The following is a 16,590-nucleotide window of genomic DNA, read 5'->3' as shown; positions in this document are numbered from 1 at the left end:
TTTTTAAATCTTTCATCCACCTGGAACTGAATAATCAAATAGAAAGAACCCTACTTTCATTTCAAATAGTCTTCTGAGAGTATGGTACAAAACATGGATAGCATTACCCCAAGCTGGCCAACCCCTGTGACTTGTGGGAAAAGCTCACTCTTTCCCGTCACCCATGGCTTTGCCCAGTATCTCCCGTGTGTAGGGAGCGGAGGGAAGCAAGGGGAAGGTGGGAGCCAGAAGACTGTGGGAGGCTCTGCTCTCTTTCTCTCGCTCCAGGAGGATGTACCTTGGCACCTCTCAGCGCTGTGCCAGACTTACAAAGGCCCAGGGTGCCCCAGGGAGACCTGCCAAACGCCTGCTGCCAAGGATCACGGTGCAGCTGTTGCCTTGCTGGGAACAGGAAGCACACTGTCACCATATGCTGGGACCTTCTCTCGACTCTGGCCCTGTGGATCACTGGCCTGCACTTCTCTTGAGGACAGCCTGCCAGTCCTCACATGCCCTGCACTGTGAACAGGCAGCAGCTGGGCAGGCTGCTACCATGTCTCTGCTCCTCTGGACTGGAAAGAAAGCAAACAGCATGGCATCCGCAGCCCCTGTAAGCTGTTCAAACACATTTGGTGCTCATGGGAATTTGAGGTCAAAGCTAAAAGAGGTAAAACAAATTCCTTCAATGAAATCTTCTGAATTGACTAAAGTGCCAAAGTTTATCACTTAAAAGTGGTTTCCTCTTTTGAAATCTCAGATCTGGATGGAGAAAAAGAGAAGTTAAAAATTAAGAGCCCTTTAGATGAGTTCAGTCCAGCAGAAATAGAATACAAGCCACAAATGTACATATATATATTCTAGCAGCCACTTTTAGAAAGGTAAAATAGGTGAAATTTTAGTAATACATTTTATTTAACTTCACACCAGATTTTTCATTTCAACATGAACTCAATGTACAAAATTATTACTAGTGTACATTCTTTTGTCACTGTACAAAACCAGCGTGCGTTTTACACTTGCGGTGCGTATCAATTCACGCCACAGTTCAAGAGCTCAGCGGTCACAAGAGACTAGTGGCTACTGTTATGCACAGTGCAGGCACAAACTACAAACTGTGAGAGCCCCCCTGCAAATAAATGCAACCAGTATCTTTTTAGTACTCCTGAATTCAGTGTTTATCAATGAAGGAATAAGCCAAATTATGCCCAAGAAACAGACCAGATTAGGAACTAGAGAAAAAGTCAGTCCTTAACCTTAGTCTCCTACAGAAAACCTACAATAAATTATTATAAATTATATATAATTACAGATTATATAATCATTTATTATATATCTTATATATATAATTATAAATAATTATAGTGATGCAAGGAACAAACACTGCAATGCAGCCCCAAGAAAACCTTTATTCTCTCTACCAGGCTCTAGACAAGTCAAACCTTGGAGGTGAGAAGCCTTCCCCTGGAGAATGAAGGAAATGCTGGGCAGGTGGTGTGAGCCTCCAGGTCTACAGCAGAGGTGGGAGAAAGGGCAAAGAACATGCCAAGAACAAAGAGCAGCCTGGTGGCCAAAATGCAGCATAGATGGTTGGGGGAAAGGCCAGACAGTAGAGGCCAGAACAATCCTGCAGGCTCAGCCAAAGCTGGACGTCATCCGGAAGAGAGTGGGAGGGAGGCTCAGAGGGGCTAAACGGGAGAATGTTTAGATCAGACTGGATCACTACTTTCTTGGGAAGCCAGGTGCACAAGGATGGAACTGGGGACTCCAGGTGCTGCTGCATATACAACCAAAGAACACAGAGAAGAGACCTGAATTCAGGCAGGGCTGGAAGGAGGCATACGGAGAGAAAGTCAACAGGCCTTCATGCCCCAGGGAGGGAGGGAAAAGTAACTCACATCAAGTGGAGGAGGACAAACATTACCAGATTTACCCACTTAACTCCTGCTGTCCCAGACTCACAGCTCCTGACAACTTTAAACCCCATGTGTAAAAGATGGAATTAGTGAAAACAGGGACAGCCGGCGGGCTCAGCTGATAGAGCGTGCAACTTTTGATCTTAGGGTTGTAGGTTCAAGCCCCATGTTGGGTGTAGAGATTACTTAAAAATAAAATCTTTAAAAAAAAAAAAATCTTTAAAACAAACAAACAAACAAACAAACAAAAACAGAGGACACCCAGCCAAGAGAAATACGATGACTTGACTCGGATGGCTGTGCCAGGCCCCCTATTTATATCACTCGGCATCTGCACAGTACAAATATAAATGGGAACTAGGAGTGATTAAGTGGTAGAGGTCTATGAAAATGGGTAAAGCTAAAGAAAATGACTTACTTATGATTTAAATGTTTGAAACAGTCCATGAGAAAAACACTCGTAGTCCCCTCATACCTACTCCTAGTCAAGAAAGTAAGCTCTACTGTAATTGGTCCATGGTAGTCTTTACTTGCCTTAGAAAGTTCCTACTGTAAATAAGCAGGTAAGCAGACATAACCACAGGGCAGGGGTTGTGGTGGGGGGGGAGGCACCTGTCAATTTCTACCATCGCAATGTTTAAATATAAGTGTCTACATGACCCATGTTTATGCATCTATGTTTATCAGAAAAAGTGATGGCACTGAAAAAAAAAAAAAAAAAAAAAAAAACCAAAACTGGGGTGCCTGGGTAGCTCAGTGGGTTAAGCCTCTGCCTTCAGCTCAGGTCATGATCTCAGTCAGGGTCCAAGGATCAAGTCCTGTGTTGGGCTCTCTGCTCAGCAGGGAGCCTGCTTCCCCCTCTCTCTTCCTGCCTCTCTGCCTACTTATGATCTCTCTCTCTCTGTCAAAAAAAAGAAAATCTTAAAAAAAAAAAAAAAAACCTCCCATATACAACTGCAAAGAACTATCACTAGTCAAATTTAATAATCAGTATGTCCTGGCATAGTTCAGAATAATGGACTCCAAAATGACAACAAAAATTCCAATAGTGATTGCGTTTCCTCCTTCCAGATCATAGAACCAGATTGTTATTTAAATAAGTAGTTCCCAATCAGGGGTGAATTGTTACAGAATAATGGACTCCAAAATGACAACAAAAATTCCAATAGTGATTTGATCACAATGGCATTTCCTCCTTCCAGATCACAGAACCAGATTGTTATTTAAATAAGTAGTTCCCATTCAGGGAAATACAAATCAAAACCACAATGAGATACTACCTCACACCAGTCAGAATGGCTAAAATCAACAAGTCAGGAAATGACAGATGCTGGCGAGGATGCGGAGAAAGGGGAACCCTCCTACACTGTTGGTGGGAATGCAAGCTGGTGCAACCACTCTGGAAAACAGCATGGAGGTTCCTCAAAATGTTGAAAATAGAACTGCCCTATGACCCAGCAATTGCACTATTGGGTATTTACCCTAAAGATACAAACGTAGTGATCCGAAGGGGCACGTGCACCCGAATGTTTATAGCAGCAATGTCCACAATAGCCAAACTATGGAAAGAACCTAGATGTCCATCAACAGATGAATGGATAAAGAAGATGTGGTATATATACACAATGGAATACTATGCAGCCATCAAAAGAAATGAAATCTTGCCATTTGCGACGACATGGATGGAACTAGAGCGTATCATGCTTAGCGAAATAAGTCAAGCAGAGAAAGACAACTATCATATGATCTCCCTGATATGAGGAAGTGGTGATGCAACATGGGGGGTTAAGTGGGTAGGAGAAGAATCAATGAAACAAGATGGCATTGGGAGGGAGTCAAACCATAAGTGACTCTTAATCTCACAAAACAAACTGAGGGTTGCTGGGAGGAGGGGGGTTGGGAGAAGGGGGGTAGGGTTATGGACATTGGGGAGGGTATGTGCTTTGGTGAGTGCTGTGAAGTGTGTAAACCTGGCAATTCACAGACCTGTACCCCTGGGGATAAAAATATATGTTTATAAAAAATAAAAAGTTAAAATAAATAAGTAAATAAATAAATAAAGTGGTTCCCAAATAAGGAATTTTTATTAATACTAAAATAAGGAGAAATGTTTGGGCCACTGAAGTGTTGTGTTAGGACCCTTTGTTGAATTTCTGTAAACTGAACCTTACTGTACCAATCCCAAATAAGAAACAATTTCAGAGAGGGGACCAGAAAGCTCTAGGCCAGCACTAACGAAAGGAAATATAATGTGAGCCATATGTGTCATTTTAAGTCATCCATTAGCAACACTGAAAAAAGAAATGGGTGAAATTAATTTTAATAATATATTTCATTAACTCAGTATACCTAAAATATCATTTCAACATGTAATAATATTAATGAGATAGATCCCTTTTCTTCATACTGAGCTTTCAGAATCTGATAGGTATTTTATACTTACAGCTCAACTTACAGCTATCTTTCAAGTGCTCATTAGCTCATGTAGCGAGTGGCTATAACACTGGACAGCATGAATCTAGACTAACCATTTCACTCTGTAGATGAAGAGAGCAAACTGCAAAGAAGTTAAGAGACTGGTAAACCGCTGAGCCCAGCCTACATTTCTTGCTTCCTAATTCCTAATTTATAAAATATAAAACTGAATGTTTTATACCCAGAAGACACAGAGTAGCAGCCAATGATGGCAGGCCAAGGACACCTGGGATGGAAGTTAACCTTCAGGAGAGCACAAGAAACCAGAACTCACTGTCAAGAGAAAATGTACAGCTGAAATGGGTACCCAACAGCGAAGCTACAGAACAGACATGGTCTCAGTCGAGAAGCTTGAAGGTTATGTGTTGGTGAGGACAGAAATGTTCCAGGTTGACCCATGTGCATGATCACTGGAGACAGAATTCATATCCAGCAGAGTGACTGGGAATCAGGACAGTGTATGCAAATTTAAATGCATCCTAGGATGCAGACCTGCGTGAAGCCTAACAGAATTCCCTATACCCTAATCTCTACTTCGCTGGTAATATTTAAGAAGTAATCTGCACATGGGGCACCTGGGTGGCTCAGTGGTTTAAGCCTCTGCCTTCAGCTCGGGTCATGATCTCAGGGTCCTGGGATCAAGCCCCACATCGGGCTCTCCGCTCAGCAGGGAGCCTGCTTTCCCCTCTCTCTCTGCCTGCCTCTCTGCCTACTTGTGATCTCTCTCTATCAAATAAATAAATAAAAATCTTTTAAAAAAAAAAAAAAGAAGTAATCTGCACAAATAGGACAATATGTATGAAACCTGATTTAAATACTCTGGCCAAAAAAAAAGTGAGGGGAGGGAAACTGGCAAAGTTTTATTTAAAGTTAGTTAGTTGCAACAAAGTCAAAAAATAAATAAATAAAGTCAGTTAGTTAATTAGTTTATTTGTTTGTTTGTTTGAGAGACAGAGGGCTCAAGCAAGCAAGCAAGGGGGAGTGGAGGTAGAGGGAGAGAAAGGATCTGAAGCAGACTCTCTTGGCACAGAGAGCTGAGCACAGAACCTGAGTCAGTGCTTGATCCCGAGACCCTGAGATCATGACCTGAGCCAAACAAGAGTCAGATTCTTGACCCACTGACCCACCCAGGCGCTGTAGATGTTGGCAAATTTTAATAATTAAAGCTGTGTGATGAGTACAAGGCACCTATTAAACTATTCTTTCTAACTTTACATATGTTGGAGCTTTTCCATATTAAAAGTTTTTTTTAAGGTGTAGGGGTGTGGTTGAGAGGAAGCATAACCTCCGAAAAAGGTTTTCTACAGCCCCGATAAACTATGGCATTCTGCCAATAATTTCAAGAGCTTGAAAATGCACAGACATTTCAATTTTAAGAAAGCAGACTGAAAAGGGATGGGAGGGAAGGAGAGGGAGAAAAATATTTTTAAAACACCTATAAACCTCAATACCCTGAGAAAAAGCACTGTCAGCAACTCAACAATGATCCCACCAGAGCTGCTCTTATTAGTACATATTAAAATATATGTCATATTTTCTAAACTGATAAAATGAGATTGTACTCATGATGCTGTTCTTTTTTTTTTTTTTTTCTTTTCTAAGATTTTATTTATTTATTTGACAGACAGACAGCACAAGTAGGCGGAAAGGCAGGCAGAGACAGAGAAAGGGAGAAGCAGGTTCCCCACTGAGCAGAGAGCCCGATGCAGGGCTGGATCTCAGGAGCCTGGGATCATGACCTGAGCGGAAGGCAGACGCTTAACCCACTGAGCCACCCAGGCGCCCCCATACATACAATGCTGTTCTTAAGTCAGCTTGCCTACGTGGGAATGACCACCTTCCATTCAGTTCCCTAAGGGTGCAGCGAGGGTTGGGCACGTGACAGATGCTACACCAATCAGATCCCATCCTCTAGGGATGGAATACTCACAGGGACAGGGGCCGATGGACCTCACCCAGTCAGGGTGTCCTGGACAGAAGGCCCCAAATTTATGCTTCTGAGATTCCCTGGACCAAACTGAAACTGCGTTTCCCATTGTTTTCAGCTTCTGGGAGCTCCCGGTACCTTTTTATAAACACTGTTTTCCTACTTAAGCTGGGCAGAATGCCTATCTGTCGGCTGAAGCAAAAGAACTCTGGCAGTAATGGGAACACTACTATTAACAAAAAGAGCTAAGAGTAATGCATCATAATTTGCCAGGTACTGTTCTAAAGTTTTTATAAGTTTTATCTCGCTGAAGCCTCGCAACAATTCTATGAGATAAATACTATGAACTTCGATTCAGGGCTGAGAAAATGGAGCTCCAGGCGGATGAAAACATGCCCCAACAGACAGTGACTGGTTGGAGAGCCAAGATCTGAAATTGGGTTGTCGGAGCCTTAATTTAGTCCTAAATTATAAAACTTCCAATTAAGCAGCTTTATGACTTACTTTTTTCATTTTATAGTATGTTAAGAATGCCTTTCCATATTGGGAAATATATCATTTTTAATAGCCATATTGAATTTATAATATAGATTTTCATAATTCAAGCAATTATCTCCTACATTGGGGTATTTAGGTTTTTTCTAGTTTTTTAACGTCATTAATGTGGCTGTAATTAACTGTTCTTTGAGTTTGAGGGCACATCTTAATTTATAGGTAGGTTAAATTTCTGGCTGAGATTTGCCAGGTCAAAGGATATGTACTTTTTTTTTGTTTCCATTCTTGATTATATATCACCCAATAAGGGTATTTTGTTTTCAAAGCTTACTAAGAAATGTAAAGGAGAACAAAGTTGGCTTTTCTTTGTAAAAGGCCATTTCTGCCTTTGGGCATTCATGTCTGTTTACATGCTCAGAATGGAGACAATCTGCTCAGCTAAGAAAGAGAACTCTGTTTTTAAAAGTTAATTGATGTAGGATAATCGGATTTCCCAATCAATACCAAATACAGTTGGAGCCCAGTGCTTAAGAAGTTTCTGAGCCAGCTTCATATTGCATCATATTTCCTGAGGCAAATTCTAAAGGGCACTGGCTCAGGGATCAATTGTGAAAAAGGTAGGTTATAAGCAAAGGTGTTCTGTGACTTCTGGAATTCTTCCTTTGCACCAGCTGTTTCAAAAATCAAAACTTAAATTATTTTAGATGCCAGTTATTACAATGCTGTAATTATTGGTGTGTTTATTTCTTCTGTGAGATCAAGGTTCTCTCTATCCTTTCTCAGAAGGTTAGTCCAGTGCAGTAACTTCCTGGGAAGATCACATGATCTACTTTTCTATTCTCTGAGTACTGAAATACCCTCCAGCTGAGTACAAAATAAAATTTCAGACTCGGCCTGACACCATGCTACCTTGAAGGCTGACACTGAACTATTTGATATCACCAAGCAGCCTGAAAGAAAGAGGACATCCAAAAGAAGGCACCAACTTAGAAATGGTCGGGGGTGGGGGGGCGGGTAAGCACTTCAGTAAAAATGTTCTACCAGGAGCAGCCTGGACAGTAAACTGGACACAAAGACGTTCTTTGGGAGACTGGGTAACTGAAGGTGGAAAAGTAGAATATCCCAAGCTGATCCTGTATGAATCGGAATATCTAGGGAAAACTACCGTTAACTTTTATCTACCCAAACCAAACACAATTTAAAAATTTTTAACTTAAAACTCGTATCAGAACAAGAACATATTAGCACAGTCCTGTTGAGTAACTCTGGCAGAGTCTATCTGGCCAAACTGACAAAGATTATCTTGCAGGGATAGATAAGAAGGTTGAAAGGGAAAACACAAGTAAACATTCATCAAACACAACCCTGAGGAAGAGAGCGAGCTACCAGAAGCAGGAAACTAAAGAATACAAGGATACAATGAAGCACTTTCAGAAAGTTCAGACAATCAGAAAATAATAATAATAATAATAATAATAACAGTAGTAGTAGTAGTAGTAGTAAAAATTAGACAAAAAACCAGCTGGTCAAGCTTTCTATCCTGGAGATCAAAGACCCTCAGGCCCCGATCAGAATGAATCAGGACCTGGCACACTTTCCACCCGCTAGCTCAGTTGTCACATTTCATCTCATCTGGCAATCCCCCAGTCGAATCCAGCTCTCCGGGGAAAACGGGAAGAGATGGTAAGAAGGCAATGGTAACAGCACAGGGCTTGTCACGCAAATTCCGGAGACGAAACAGACTCCGTTGTTACCCAGAGGCAAACAGCATCCAAGTATGGCTAACCCACGAAATTCAGTTAGAACTTTCAGGCAACAGTGATATCCTTACAGTTCCCTTGAAGATATTTAGGAACTCACCTAGTGCATGGCTACAGCTCCGGCAGGATTCTGTTAGACTGACAATGATTTGCTGCAGGTCAGCTCTGGGGGGAGTAGGAGAAGGGTTGGGATTTTTCCAGCCATTACATTTACAAGACTCCTCGGCCTAAAAAAGGAACAGAGATAAAAATTATTTAACAGGCAGCAATGGACTCCATGCTTTCCGTGAGATCAATATCCACTAGTTACAGGACAGCTACCCTCCCCATTCCTGACTTCAAAATTTCCTACATATGCACAAAAAATAAAAATAGAAAAAGGCAAAGAGGCTGTTTGATCTAGACATTTTGGATTTTAATGTCTTGGCTGGTTTCCTTTCTGCTGGCTGGAATTGAGAACTGCACTCGGACTGCAGACGCATGCCCTTTGATACCACTGCCCCCAAGCAAATGTCCATGAAGTGGTCAGTTCTGAGAAAGCGCATCCATAAAGCTGGCCAAGGCAACAAGCCAGACTGTCCAGAGATCCTTGGAACCTGTCCGGGGCCTCCGCCATGACTGAGCCTTGCATACTTGAAGGCTCCAGCTGCAACTCTGCCCCACGGACCAGGAAGGAAATCCACAAAACTGAGGAAGTTATCAACCTCAAGGAAATGAGGAGGGACACACCCATCTCGAGGCCACATTTGCTAGCTCCTCCAAGTCTTTTGTAGGCTCCCAGCTACATGATGGAGAGGGCCTCACTGTGCAGTCAGGGGTTTCCATCTTGATACTTCTCCGGTTCCTTGTACCAGAATACCAGTATTTATGATTTTAGCAACACTTACAAGAAATCTTCCTTACGCTTCACATTTCCCTACCATCTTTGAGATCAGTGAATACGATTTATGATTTAGCCTTTTTGTGGAGTGTTGGGTATAAAGTTGAGGACAAGGATAGAAAGATGTCAACAATTTTCAATCATAAAAATAAAATGGAACACAGCTGACTGTGGGGGAGAGCCTTCTGCGTAAAATGTCCAATATGGTAGCCAGTAGCCACAGGTGGCTTTGAGCCCTTGAAATATAGCTAGTTCTTGGGACACCTGGGTGGCTCAGTTGGTTAAGCCGCTGCCTTCGGCTCAGGTCATGAGCCCTGCATTGGGCTCCTTGCTCAGCGGGGAGCCTGTTTCTCTCTCTGCCTCTGCCTGCCACTCTACCTGCGTTTATGCTCTGATAAATAAAAATCTTCAAAAAAAAAAAAAGAAAAAGAAAAATAGCTAGTCCAATCTGAAATGCGCTGCAGGTATAAAATATATACCAGATTTAGAAGACTAATGTAAAAACTTCTCATTCGTTATTTTCACATTGGTTACCTGTTTGACCCATGTTTCACACTGGTTACATGTAGTATTTTAGATACATAGAGTTAAATAAAAAATAGGAAAATTCATTTGACTGGTTTCTTTTCTACTTTTTAAATGTGGCTACTGGAACACTTAAAATTACATATGCGGTTCACATTCTTCTTCTCCGGAATAGCACTGTTCTAACAAAACAAATCGCACAGACTTTTGTGCTTGGGCTTTGTGGTAGATCTTTGATCACAGGTCTTTTCACCCTGCTTCCCACCCCTGAAGCCCTCAAACCCCCAAACCCTGTAGCAGATGGCTGAAGCTGGTAGAAGTTGGATGTGTAGAAAATGACAGAATGGCTGCTACCTCAACTTCATACAGAAAATTCTCCAAGACAGGGACAATTTCTGAAGTGTGTGTACATCTAAGAGAGTAAGGAAAGAAAGAATAAATAGCTGACAAGGCAAGAAGGCCAAGGTGAACGGAAAATGTGTTTCTAAAGATAAGTTCCCTACGCTTCTGAAGATAAGCTGGACCCGATGAATGTTGGCAAGCCCAACCTGACTGCTTCTCACATGTTAACCCACTGGGGACAGAGAAGCCAAGACCAAAAACAGCAACTTGGTAGCACAACCCCCCATGAGTAGCTCAAGTGACCCTCTTCTGTTTGGCCAAGGCATCAGGACCTGAAGGTTAACCACAGTGCTCGTTATTAAGCTGAACTGGACTTGAAATTCCCTATAAGGAGCCACCCACTTCTTCAGAGATTAGAAAGTTCTCAAGGGCCATGTTTTTGAAGACTCTCATGAGAACTTACATGAATGCCTATAGTCTTTGTAGGGATGGAGGAAACCACTCGCCTTGGGGACTCCTCTCCTAGCAGTGGAATATCTACTTCAAGAGTCTCACACAGCCTCTGGCTTTTCTGAGCAGTTGGTCTGATCCTACTGCCCACCCCTTCCAAAAAAGACTTTGGCTAGAGAAGGAAAAATGATGATAATAGTCCCAACAAATTAATTACATTCAGCAGACCAAACCTAGAAGGAGCAACAGCAATGGCCCAAAACCTTTTGAGTTTGCAGAACTAATTTCCAAGCCAAAGAACTACAATGCATACTGAGTCATTCATTCGACAGTATGTCTTGAAGGGCTACTCCGTGCCAGGTACTTTTGCTAGGTATGGAAAGGGAATGAATAAAGATCCTGTCCTTGGGATAGTGAGAATGAGGCAAACAGACAACACAAATTAACAAATTATACAGTATATTAGAAAGTGACAGCACTATGGAAAGAAAGAAGTGATGGGGAAAAGGCGGCTTGGGGAAGGGTAGGGCAGAATCTGAAATTTTAAGTAGGCTTTTTCTTTTTTTAAGATTTTATTTGATTTTATATTTGACAGACAGAGATCACAAGTAGGCAGAGAGACAGGAAGAGAGAGATGGGGAAGCAGGCTCCCTGCTGAGCAGAGAACCTGATGCGGGGCTTGATCCCAAGACCCTGGGATCACGACCCAAGCCGAAAGCAGAGGCTTTAACCCACTGAGCCACCCAGGCGTCCCTTAAGTAGGCCTTTTTATGAAAGTGGCAATAAAGCAAAGACTTGAAGGAGCAGAGGGAGTTAACCATTAGATATATGGTAGAAGAACATCCCAGACAAAGGGAACAGGCAGGGCAGAGTCAAGAGTGGTTGGCTCGCTCAACAAACAGCAAAGACCAGCATGCATAGGGCACAGTGAGCAAAGGAAAGAGCTGAGTTGGAAGTAGGAGAAATCCTACAAGGTATCATAGGCAATTAGCAGTACTTCAGCTTGATTACATGATCTGTCGTCTCTCCTTTCCCAAACAGGATCCTCTGGGCTTGAAACGGGTATAGGAAGAGAACACAAAGACACAAAGCCAGATGTTTTCAAACTCATTTTTTTTTCTTTCCTTTCCTAGTGTAGAAAGCCTCCCCACTTTCTCTTTTTCTTTGGCATTACTCACAGAGGCATTCATTTTTCTGTCACTAACTTACAGGAGCAAATCATCCTATTTCCTTTCATTTTTTACCTCCACTCCAGGATCAAATACATATTCTGTTACACAGGGAAGCACATTAATTATTCACACTTTCCTGAATTTATAAATCTCTTTAATATCTAGATGGAAAAGAACTCCAATACCTTAACCAAGGCCCACCAAAAGAACACAAGATTCCCCTGGAATTACCAAAAAGATGCCAAGTTGTCTAGTTAAGAGTTTCAATACTTACTAAGGCCCAAGATTAACTTTAAGGCTAGGAGTCAGGTGGGTAATAAATTCAGCTCAAAACCCCAAGGAATTATGTAATCTGGGAATCTGTCCTCATTCACCTAGGTAGCCGCATTAGCTTCTGACAAACGTGATGGCCTTTGCCATCTGGGCACATCAGCAATCACGGCCTAAGTCTCCTCCTTTGGCAGGTTTTCCACGGGCAGGCAGGACAATTGGGAGGAATTCTGTATGGACCAGAATAACACCACCCACAGCCAGTATTTGTAACTCCAGATTCTCAGAGAGACCATGACCCAGTGAGATGAAATTCCTCCTTCCAAGGAAGCTTGAGAAGCCAACTCGTTCTGAATCAACCCAAAAGTATGTGGGCCTCTACACGGGCCTCTACAAGAGCCATCAACCTCAACAAAACACCACTTTTTGGTTCAAAGGTTTGAGTCTACAGGTAAGAAATTTCTCCATCTCGTGCTTGGGGTTGAAATCCATGGGCTTATACCAGAGCTTTTCACCTAACACTGTGTTAGGAATGTATTACCGCAGAAGACAGTGCTAACGGGGAGTCTTTTCTCTGTATTTAGAGAAGGTGGAAAGAATGCAGAGGAAAAAGCATAGACAGAATGTGAACCTTTCCTACTCTCTCTCGCACTATTTATTCATTCTGCAAACACTAACTGAGCCCCTACTACATGTCCATCATAGGAGCAGATACCGCGGACACAACAAATTTCTGCAGAAATAAAAATCTATGGGTGCCTGGGTTGCTCAGTCTATTAAGCAGTTCTCAACCTTAGAGGCATATTGGAATTAATATTAAGATTACTGGGGGGGGGGGGGCTGGGTGGCTCAGTGGGTTAAAGCCTCTGCCTTCGGCTCAGGTCATGATCCCGGAGTCCTAGGATAGAGCCCCGCGTCGGGCTCTCTGCTCAGCAGGGAGCCTGCTTCCTCCTCTCTCTCTGCCTGCCTCTCTGCCTACTTGTGATCTCTGTCTGTCAAATAAATAAAATCTTTTAGAGAAAAAAAAAAAAAAAGATTACTGGGGAGCTCCATTAAGCCTGATACCCACAACTGACTGCAAAATAATTAACTCACAATCTTTGTGGATAGATACCAGGCATCAGTATGTTTCTTAAGCTGGTGATGCTGGTGTGTAGACAAAGCTGAGCATCTCTGATCTAAAACAAGGGTTACTAGGAACGGACCCATGAAAAAACACACACACTTGGAATGCATGGCTGGCTCAGTTGGTGGAACATGCGATTCAAGATCTCGGGGTTGAGAATTCAAGCCCCACCTTGGATGTGGAGATTACCAAAAATAGAATCTTAAACACACACACACTCACACACTAATTGGAGCATGTCAGGAAGGCTTATACAGACGAGGGATCCTTCACATGGGATGAGAGGAGGGGGAAGAACAGACCATTTCTGAAGAACAGCAGCATGTGTGCGCTTTGGAACATACTTCTTGCCCCTCACCTCATGTATAGTTAAATATATAGGTGCCTGCTTTCTCCAAAACATTTTTATGGAATTTGAGACCACTGGTACTCTCCTGAAGCTGGGTAACAGAGGAGAAAAGAGAGAAGTTAACACCTTCTCTGTGTCAGAATTTTCTAGGATTTTTATGAAGGGGATAAAAGAACATGTCTAGTTTAAAATTCTAAAATTATCACTATAAACAAATATATCGCAGAATTATCCCTCCCTTTTTTTTAAAGATTTTTTATTTATTTGTTAGAGAGAGAGAGAGAGAGATACAGAGCGCAAGCACAGGCAGACAGAGTGGCAGGCTAGAGGCAGAGGGAGAAGCAGGCTCCCTGCCGAGCAAGGAGCCCAGTGTGGGACTCGATCCAAGACGCTGGGATCATGACCTGAGCCGAAGGCAGCCGCTTAACCAACTGAGCCACCCAGGCGTCCCATCCCCCCACTTTTTTTGAGCCTGTCATTTATAGATCTCTGCTTGGCCCTTGTTTTTTTTAGTCATGGTCTCAGTGGGTTAAGCCGCTGCCTTCGGCTCAGGTCATGATCTCGGGGTCCTGGGATCGAGTCCCGAATCGGGCTCTCTGCTCAGCGGGGGGCCTGCTTCCCTTCCTCTCTCTCTGCCTGCCTCTCTGGCTACTGTGATCTCTCTCTGTCAAATAAATAAATAAAATCTTTAAAAAAAAAATTAAACCTAAATTAAAAGCAAAAGGTTGAGAACCACTGGCCTAGAAGAGATAAGACTCTGGGACTGAATCAAATAGGTGATGCATACCAATTCCTCCTGAAGCTCTGCTCAGTAAATGGATTCCTGGAAATCTTCCCAAAGCGTTGTGTGAAAAGAGACAAGATCTTCCAGCAGCAAAACCTATGAACTAGAACATTCTTTCAGGCTATACTGCCTTTCTCAGCCTGTGGAGGAGCAAAGAGGCCGGAGACATAGAAAATGGGCCAGGGGAAAGACGTGATGTTTGAGACTATTCTCCATCACAAAAGAGACTGCCAAGAAACTCTGAGAAAACATTCTCGCTAAGTACTCTTAAATCTTTCTCCAAAGCCCCTCAACATCCTGCCCTCGTTCAACTCACAGCAGCAACAGGTGAAGGAATGCAGGCAAAAGGTGGGTCAGCAAAATGTTTCAGCTTAGGTTGACGTTGGTAGAAGAGCTCCAGGTGACAGCAGACGTATCGGTGCCATGATCAAGAGTAAAGGACTTGGGAGCTATGGAAATACAGTTTCAAATCTTAGCTGCAACACTTACTATGTAAACCTAGGTGAATCACTAACCCCTCCAAGCTTCCCAGCCTCTAAAGTGGATTTTTTTTTTTTAAGATTTTATGTATTTATTTGACAGAGAGAAATCACAAGTAGATGGAGAGGCAGGCAGAGAGAGAGAGAGGGAAGCAGGCTCCCTGCTGAGCAGAAAGCCTGATGCGAGGCTCAATCCCAGGACCCTGAGATCATGACCTGAGCCGAAGGCAGCGGCTTAACCCACTGAGCCACCCAGGCGCCCCCCTAAAGTGGATTTTAAAATACCTATCTCACAGGACTGTTGGGGCATTAAACAATTAATGGAGGCAGATGCTGAATTAATGGAAGTAGTAATAAAGATTATGGTGACTCTGATAATGATAACGTGCAAGGAGAACTCTGTTAAGGTGAATGGTGAGGTCATGATGAACTATGACAGTTAGTACTTTAAAGCAAGGACTTGAAGAGGTTGCAACCAATGGAAGTAGTTTGAGGATACTGGCACCAATCATTAGGCAAGAGGCTATAGCTCTTACTGAACAAAAGACTAGGGAGCTTATGAATTACATAAAAAGTTATGCTCCTCAAAGAATAAACTGGCTCCATTTCCACTGTAGGTAAGAGCAGTGGGAAGTCATTCAAAGGCTTACTGGGTGATCTTGATGGACTATTTAGAGAAATCTAGAAAAAGAGTAACAAAATAAACTCAAGAAAAATTGATAAAAGGAACTAATGTAAAAAAAAATTTAGGGAAATCAACAAACAATATCATATACCTAATGAGTAAAATAAATTGTTGATTTTTGAAAAGACCATTAAAATAAACAAACTCTTGAGACTCTAATGAAGGCAGAGAAAAAATAAGAGTGAGAGAGGAGATAAAAACTACAGATTTATAACTAAAATAAGTACTCTGGGGGCATCTGGGTGGCTCAGTGGGTTAAGCCTCGGTCTTCGGCTCAGGTCATGATCCCAGGGTCCTGGGATGGAGCCCCACATCGGGCTCTCTGCTCAGCAGGGAGCCTGCTTCCTCCTCTCTCTCTCTCTCTCTGCCTGTTTTTCTGACTACTTGTAATCTCTGTCAATCTATCTGTCAAATAAATAAATAAAATCTAAAAAAGTAATAAAATAAAATAAGTATTCTGTAGAACTTTATATCAATAATTATGAAAAACCAGATGAAACAAGTGACATCCTAGGAAAACAGAAATTATCTAACCTCATTTAATAGGTAGTAAAGTTTTCTGACAACCCTAGAAGATAATGAAAAGGTCATCAAAGATATAAAAATGTCCCAAGATCAGATGGTTTTATAGGTAAGTTCCAATTAACTTTCAAGAGCTAGCCAAAATAAATATAATGTTAATTTTCGGGACATCTGGGTGGCTCGGTCAGTTGGGTGTCTGCCTTTGGCACAGGTCATGATCCCAGGATTCTGGGATTGAGTCCCCTGTCAGGCTCCTTCTCCCTCTACCCATCTCTCTCTCTTCTCTCTCTCTCTGACAAATAAATAAATAAGAGCTTTAAAAATAAATAAGTAAATAAGTAAAATTTTTAATTTTCCAGTAGTCACATTTTTAAAAGTAAAAAAAGTAAATAATAAGATTATTTAACATAATACACCCAAATATTACCACTTTAACATGGAATCAGAATAAAAACAT

The 16,590-nt window shown here is 42.1% G+C and overlaps 1 protein-coding gene across 1 annotated transcript in view; it reads right to left on the bottom strand.

The window, feature by feature from the left end:
- The window catches only part of KAT2B (lysine acetyltransferase 2B), a 102,786-nt gene that overhangs the window by 61,806 nt on the left and 24,390 nt on the right, over window positions 1-16,590 (bottom strand). The window contains exon 2 of the mRNA XM_044252535.1: window positions 8,650-8,776. Coding sequence (XP_044108470.1) covers window positions 8,650-8,776 — 127 coding nt within the window. The remainder of the gene's footprint in view (window positions 1-8,649; window positions 8,777-16,590) is intronic.

Source organism: Neovison vison, chromosome 6, assembly GCF_020171115.1.
Source record: "Neovison vison isolate M4711 chromosome 6, ASM_NN_V1, whole genome shotgun sequence".
In the NCBI taxonomy this organism is placed as follows: domain Eukaryota; kingdom Metazoa; phylum Chordata; class Mammalia; order Carnivora; family Mustelidae; genus Neogale; species Neogale vison.
Note: the sequence above shows the minus strand (reverse complement) of the source record. Positions and strands in the feature narration are given on the sequence as shown.